The 8,342-nt window shown below is 33.2% G+C and overlaps 1 protein-coding gene across 2 annotated transcripts in view; it reads left to right on the plus strand.

The window, feature by feature from the left end:
- The window catches only part of LOC127702136 (tRNA-dihydrouridine(20) synthase [NAD(P)+]-like), a 28,343-nt gene extending 25,580 nt beyond the window's left edge, over positions 1 to 2,763 (plus strand). For both annotated transcript variants that reach the window (XM_052206232.1, XM_052206233.1), the window contains exon 15: positions 1,990 to 2,763. In XM_052206232.1, coding sequence (XP_052062192.1) covers positions 1,990 to 2,284 — 295 coding nt within the window. In that variant the 3' untranslated portion in view covers positions 2,285 to 2,763. The remainder of the gene's footprint in view (positions 1 to 1,989) is intronic.
- The last annotated feature ends 5,579 nt before the right edge of the window (positions 2,764 to 8,342 follow it).

Below are 8,342 nucleotides of genomic sequence, written 5' to 3' on the forward strand. Positions count from 1 at the left end.
TGTCAACTGTAAAACAATTCTAATTAAATAATGGATTTATGTACAAAACAATAAATGAAAAACAAAGCTGATATACTGCAACAAACGACAACCACTGAATTAAAGGCTCCTGACTTAATACAGGCACATACAGAATGTTCTATGCCTAATAATTGAATTCATTCCTGTGACAACAAAATTTCATCGGCTCACCTAGTCCTTTGGGCTGTTTGAGCCATTGCCATCACTTGGTGGTATCAATCATTGTTGACTTCCTTAACTTTAAATAATTGGAGAATGTGTCCAGATGATGCTCCCACTTGCATATACATTATAAAGGGACATAACTAGAGAACTGTAAAAGTGACACCACCCAACATCTAACTCGATCTGTGGTAATGAGCATTATGTATAAGTCTCATACTATTTTGAAATAATGGAAAAGAAAAATTCAGTAATTTTTTATTTGATTTATGTATATCTCAATAGCTTTTTGCCAAGGAAATAAAACTTTCATGAAAATCAGTTGGTGTTAATTATGGTATTTAAATTCTTGGAAAGTAACTGTTCCATAATCATCGTATTTACACTTTTGGTTTTTAGCTGAATTTAGAATCCGAATGACCTTAAATCTGTCTTGGAATAACCTTCTGACATTAAGCAACAATCACTTTTCAATTATGACGTCAAAAATTTGAATAAATACAATAGCTATAGACACATTAGTTTTCGCACTCTAACTTGAGTTTAAGTGAATGGATCTCAATGAAATTTTACCATAAGGTTCAATACCACAAAAGGAAGGTGGGGATTGATTTTGGGGGTTATGGTACCAACAGTTAAGGAAAAAGGGGCCAAAAATAAGTATTTTTGTAACTTCCAGACATAACTTGTGTGTAAGTGTATGGATCTCTCTGACATTGTACCACAAGGTTCCATATCACAATGGGGAATGCTGGGATTGATTTTGGGGGTAATTGCCTCCAAATTTTAGGAATTAGGGGCCAAAAAGGGGCAAAAAACAAGCATTTTTCTAGTTTCATGACAATAGCTTGTGTGTAAGTGTATGGATCTCTCTGACATTGTATCACAAGGTTCCATATCACAAAGGGAATGCTGGGATTGATTTTGGGGGTAATTGCCTCCAAATTTTAGGGATTAGGGGCCAAAAAGGGGCAAAAAACAAGCATTTTTCTTGTTTCATGACAATAACTTGTGTGTAAGTGTATGGATCTTTATGAAATTGTACTACAAGGTTCCACATCACAAAGGGAAGGCTGGGATTGAGTAAGGGGGTTCAAAAAAATTTGGGGGGGGGGGGGGGATTTTTTTTTCCTTTTTTTTCTTTAGAATTTTCCATTTTAAATTGGTTATTTCTGATTTATATATAAAAGCAAATAATAATGATATGGTTTGAATAGGTAAATTGAAAATTTTTAAGTTCTTAGACCACTTTCATTCTGTGTCAGAAACCTATGCTGTGTCAAATATTTAATTGCAATCCAAATTCAGTGCTGTATCAAGCTTAAATGTTGTGTTCATACTTGCCCCAACTGTTCAGGGTTCGACCTCTGCGGTCGTATCAAGCTGCGCCCCAGCGGAGCATTTTATTTCAATAATATTCCTGTACAAACAATTTAACTCCTAGTTATGAGAATAAATGTACCAATCGTGAATAATGACACACATTCATCTTTGGAATTACATTATAATCTTTTTTTAAGATCTCTTTAACTTTTCTACTGTGTGGCAAATAAATAAACATATATGTGATGTGTCCAAAGAGCTTTTCTGGGTTGAACTGCATCAGGAACATTTAAAACCAAACATTTGTAAGCCAGGGATATATAAATACTTCAGCTTTTAAATGAAGAATCTTTATGAAGAAGATTAATAAATAGTATCTTTCTAGTAACAAATGTTCCTTCAATTGTGTAGTAAAGAGGAAACAAGAATTGTCGAAGAAGGATGCTATGTGGGAACACGGTACAAAACTCATTTTTATTTCAGGGAAAAGTCCAAGCAGCTAGCGGAACAAGGGGCAGCAATGGTAGCTACTACAGTGTTAGATATTAAAGATGAGAGACAGTTCGTTGAAGGTGGTCAGAATGAGGCTTTACTAGAAAAATGGAAGAAACGGAAAAATGACTGTGATGTGAAAGATATATATCTTAGTTTCAAACATTTACTTGACAAGGCTAATGAAGAAAAGCTTGTGAAGAAAAGACTTAATGATGAAACAAATGACAGTTGTATAGAAGTAAAACATTTTGTATCAGAAAATCAGGATGATGTGGTTACGTAATAATTTATTGTCAGGTTTTGTTTTGCATGTGAAAAAGGGACATGAGACAAGAATGTGTCATTATTTGAGGATTTATGAATACAAGATATTTTTGTGTGCCCAAACTTGTTAAAGCATTGTTACTTTTATTTCGTTGTCAAGGGTGACAAATTAAATTAATATTTTATTTTAAATCATACGTATAACATAATTTGTTTCATCATAAAATAACGAGCACTGTGCATAAAATACTATTTTACGAGGTTGGAAGAGCCAATTACTGTGGATTCATTATTATTCGTTGGATTCTAATTTTTGTGGTTTGCGTGAGTAAAGGTAAACCACAAATTGATGTTCAACGAATTACCAATTTTTCTTTAGGCTTGTATGCAGACTTTGGCAAAATCACAAAAAAAATGAATCCACAGTATTTATGCAATTTTACCAGTAAAAATCTGTGATATGTATTGTGTGAGAAATAAAGATATTTAAAAGTTAAATTCAATATGTTCAAACCTGTTTTGAATCATTGGTCTAGTGCAGTTGAAAGAGGAATACTCCTATGATATTTGCTTTTATCATAATAGAAAGCATGACAATTTCTATAAACAAGAACACTTTAAATACAAAATCAGAGAATATTTGGAGATTGTTTGACATCTTTAGTTTGAATCCTCAAATTGTATGAATGACATTCTCACTGCTTTTCCTTCGTTGTTGAAAATTAGAATGTAAGTACCAGTATTAATTTAGTTCCTGGGAAGTTTGGAACATATTGCTATTTAACAGTAAAAGTCACTATGATTTGTAAACATTCTATGTTTTACATTTACAAGAACTGATTTATAACCAACCTGTTAATGTTTTTAGCAGTGAGATATTGATGTTTCCATTTCTCGTAAAAACCATCTGTTATCTATAGGTAATTCAGATTTCTCAAAAAGATATTAAGAACATAAGATAATATATTTACATTTTTCAGGTAACAAAAAGGCAAAACTGTATATGTATATAATCATTCTGCAAATAAAAAATATTAAAAAATTAAAACTGAGAGATTAGGGAAAAATATGAACTTCAGGAGTCGGGACCACATGAATGACAAAGCCTGAGGATTAACCCCATTATCCCATGAAAAGTAAGTCACCCGGAACAAACAGGATCTCAATCTGTAACACACAATTATACACAAATAAACAACAAAAGTGCTCACACTGAAATTTCATGCCAGCTTTTCTGATATTGATTGAAATGTATATTGAGAGTCATTAAGATCAATATCTTCCCACAGGAGTCACTTAATCACTTAGGTTTCTGACACAAAATAAATGTGGTCAAAGATCTTAAAATTTTGAAATGGGACATTTAATTTACCAAGAATTGTCTGATATCCAAAATCTAACAACATGGTTAGATTCAGCATATAAAAAAACCACCAAAAATTTAATTTTAGTTGAAATCACACAAAGTTTAATTTTGGACCCTTCGAACCTGAATATGGACTAATTTGAAAACAGGGCCCAAAATAAAAAATCTAAATACACAATAAGATTCAGCATATCATAGAGCCGCAATAATTCAGTTTTTGATGAAATCAAACAAAGTTTAATATTGGACCTTTTGGACCTCAATGTAGACCAATTTAAAAATTACGCCCAATATCCAAAATAGTAATACAAGGTTAGAATCCCAAAAATTAAAAGACTTAATTTAATGCCATTGAAATTGGTTAAAAGACTTGTATTTATTTTCGATTGAAGATTTCTTGCTATTTCACAATACTGCGCTGTTGCACAATACTTAGTTTATCTGTTATATATAATAATTTACACACCCTGTATCTCCTGCCATATCAGTATTTGTTGCTTTTATATATAAATCAGAAATAATCAATGTAAAAATGGAAAATTTTGGGAAAAAAATCCCCCTAAAAAATTTGTCACTGCCCCCCCCCCCCAAAAAAATTTCAAAAATTTTAAGAAAAAAAGTATGAAAAAATCCCCCCCCCCCCCCCCCCCCCAATTTTTTTTTGAAATTTTGAATGTTATTTTCTTTTCAGGAAAAATGTACAATTTCAGAGAGTTCCATAAACTTTTAACAGCCTTCCCCCTTGTGATATGGAACCTTGTGGATACAATTTCAGAGAGATCCATATACTAACACACAAGTTATTGTCCGGAAACTACAAAAATGCTTGTTTTTGGCCCCTAATTCCTAAATTGTTGGTACCATAACCCCCAAAATCAATCCCAACCTACCTTTTGTGGTAATGAACTTTCTGGTAAAATTTCATAGAGTTTTCGGACAACGACTCCGACATGATAGCCATATACGAACGCAAATTTTTTGCGGTCGTATAAAAATTAATGCAAGAGTGCACATGCTGAAATGTCTCGCCTGCTTTTCTTATCATGATTGAACTTGTGTTGAAGGCTGCAATATGAAGGATTAAAATTATGTTCAAGGTCTGTAATATGAAGGTTTTACTACATGTTGCACATAAACTTAACATTATAAATGATCCATGTGAATAAGGACAAGGTCCCGGAACCCTGGCAGACAGACATGTACATCTTATAATTATATCATTCACCAAATATAAATGACCTTTCCATTATAGTATCTGAGAAACGGATATAACCATGAAAACTTAACATTGACCAATGATCCATGAAAATGAGGTAAAGGTCGGATAAGCCCTACCAGACAGACATGTACACCTAACAATCAATACATTCACCAAATAAAGTAGCCCTTGTTGCTTAAAGTATCTTAGAAATAAACCAAACCATAAGTACAGTAAACCATGAAAAAGGTCAAGATCAGATGAAACTGTACACCTAACAATCATTACATACACCAAATATAGTGGACCTATTGTTCATAGCCCATGAAAAATTAACCTTGATCACTTATCCATGAAATAAGGTAAAGGTCAGGTAAACCCTATCTGATAGACATGTCAACCTTGCAAGCATCCCATATAACAAATATTGTTATCCTATTACTCATAATAAGTGAGTATTTCATATGACAAAATAAACTGCTTTGCCAAGCGCAGCTGGATACGACCGCAGAGGTCCAACCCTGAACAGTTGGGGCAAAAATGGACACAATATTCAAGCTTGATACAGGTCTGAATTGGATTGTAATTAAATATTTGGCACATTATAGGTTTCTGACACAGAATAAATGTAGTCAAAGAACTTGAAATTGGTTATATGATTTGAATTTATATCAATACTTAGTAAATCTGTTTTCAGACTAAATACAAAGAATTAGCAAAATAAATTGTGACCCCCAATTTTTCTTTGGAAAATTGACAATTTCTTAAATCTTGAGGGGAAAAAAATTGACCCCCCCCAAAAAAAATTTTTTTTATACCCCCCTCCCCTGCAAAAAAATAATATTTGAAGAGAATTTTCTTTTGAGGAAAAAAATGCTTGTTTTGGCCACTAATTCCTAAACGGTTGGGACCATCACCCCCAAAAACAATCCCAACCTTCCTTTTGTGGTATTGAACCTTTTTATTAAATTTCATAGAGATCCATCCCCTTCAACTAAAGTTATTGTTCGGAAACCAAATGTCTTTGTACGGCACTGACGCTGCTGTCGAAAACGATGTGATACCAATATACTTTTGCGGTAGTATAAAAATGCTTGTTTTAGACCCTTTTTGGCCCCAAATTCCGAAACGGTTTGGGCAACTACCCCCAATATGAATCCCAACCTTCTACTTGTGGTATTGAACCTTGTGGTACAATTTCAGTGCAATCACAATACTTATACACAAGTTATTGTCCTGAAACTAAAAAAATGATTGTTTTGGGCCCTTATTCCTTAATGCTTGGGACCATCACCCCCAAAGACAATCCCAACCATCCTTTTGTGGTTTTGAACCTTTTGGTTAAATTTCATAGTGATCCATACACATAAACTAAAGTTATTGTCCGGAAACCAAATGTCTTTGGACGCCAAAGAAGACGACGTGATAGCATTATACGACCCAAAAATTTTTTTGCTGTCATATAAAAAACTACACATTTTTTACAAGCCCATGAAAATAATGTCAAGGACAATGGAAATATGACAGACAGAAACTTTGTAACATGAGGTATCTACATACAACGTATGAAGCATCCAAGTCACTTTCTGAATGATAAAGCTTTATAAAAATAGTTTATGATTTAGGCGCTGGATGTAATCAATGTGTCTCGCATTCTGCGACTTCCATCACAGGCAAGTCATTGACTCCCTTATTGAAGTGTCCGAAAGGAATAATCTGAATGGACTTTAGGTAGAACTTGACATCCTGAACAGCCCTGCCTCTAGCAGATTTTCTCTATTAATGGTTTTCAAAATAGCCAATATATGCATTTTACCCCTTGGAGGCCATAATGGTGGGCAAGGGTGATCATCCAACACACTTTTTAAACTCTATTCCCCAAGGATAATTGTGAAGTGCAATTGGCTCAGTAGTTTCAGAGATGATTTGTGTAAAATGTTTGAAGAAGTACACCAAGGATGAGAAAAGCTTTCTTGGCTCTGTGAGCTACATGTACAAACTAAAAATCAATAAAATATTACCATTAAGGGGAAATAACTCCCTATTGGGTTGTCAGTCTTTCTGTAACGGTAAATATTTCCTGTTGTGCTGATCATTTTTGTAGTTCACGCTTTTAAACCACATCCAATAGTTTTGGAGACATCAAAGAACTGCCAAAAAAAATAAATGGGGAATGTGTCCATGGGACACAGATGATGCCCCCGCTTGCATATAAAGTTATAAAGGGACATAACTTAAGAACAGTAAAAGTGACACTACCACATTTGTATTTGATCTGAGTTTTGTTGTAATAAGCATTGTGTATAAGTTTCATAACATTTGCTTGAGGCAAACTAAAGGTAGAGAATGCAAACGAAAAATTCAACTATTTTTCCATTTGTAAAGGGGCATCACTCTAGAATGGTAAAAGTGACGCTATCCAAAGTGAAACTTGATCTGTGTTTTGTGGTAATAAGCATTGTGCATAAGCTTCATAACATTTGGTTGAGGCAAACTAAAGTTAGAGAATGGAAACCAATTGTGGGACGGATATGGACAAGGGTAAAACTTAATGCCCCCTCCGCTACAGCAGGGGCATAAAAATCAACATCTCAAAAACGAGTCTACAGCAGGTTTTCTTAACTTTTTCAGGTAGATAGAGTTTGTGTAGACAATTTTTACTCTTGGTTTTATTGACCTGCATCAGTAACACTACATGTCCCTATGACCCAACTACTTCTCTACCTGTTAATAACTACTGTAAATTCAGAAATTATTGCATGCATTTATCATTGCGATATTGTCATTTTAGACTAAAATGCGATTTTAATATTTGTGATATTGACAAAAGCCCTGTTTCATTCATATAAAAAATTTCAAAATGCAAGTTTAAATTATTGCGATTATAACCCTGTCGCATTTTTCGCAATAATAAAAACATTGCAATAATTACTGAATTTACAGTAAATTAAATCAAATCCTGACAATATGCACATGTACATCATTACTATATGTGTAGATACACTCTGAAAATAATAACTTAGTTTGAGCAGTTGAGGGGACAAACATGTATCCCTTTATCAGAAAGATGTAAATTGTTAATCTTAATAATATTAATGTTTTTTCTTCAACAAGGAATGATAGAATATGAACAAAGACTCCGCTACATGTAGTTTGGTTATTTTCTAGTATGTTAGTGTTCTCTCTTGGAAATTTCATATGGCATTCATGCATGGAATGAATTTTCTGCATCTTATTTTTTTTCTTTTTAGGAATGTATATATCATCTACATGCATGACATGTAGGGAAATAGATATTTGAATTCAATGTAATCATACCAAATACATTTTGTACATGTATCATTTATCTCTGACCTTAAAAAATATTTTTTTTATGAATCTCATTGCTCTCATTTTCAATTTCATTCCACAACTTGTATTAACAATTTCTGTATGTACATGAAGCCCTGAAGTTGTCAATCTTTTTAGTTTGTATTCATCATCACAGTTCTATAAATGTTAATAAAGCTTAAC

The sequence above is a fragment of the Mytilus californianus genome, unplaced genomic scaffold (genome assembly GCF_021869535.1).
Source record: "Mytilus californianus isolate M0D057914Y unplaced genomic scaffold, xbMytCali1.0.p SCAF_5, whole genome shotgun sequence".
In the NCBI taxonomy this organism is placed as follows: Eukaryota; Metazoa; Mollusca; class Bivalvia; order Mytilida; family Mytilidae; genus Mytilus; species Mytilus californianus.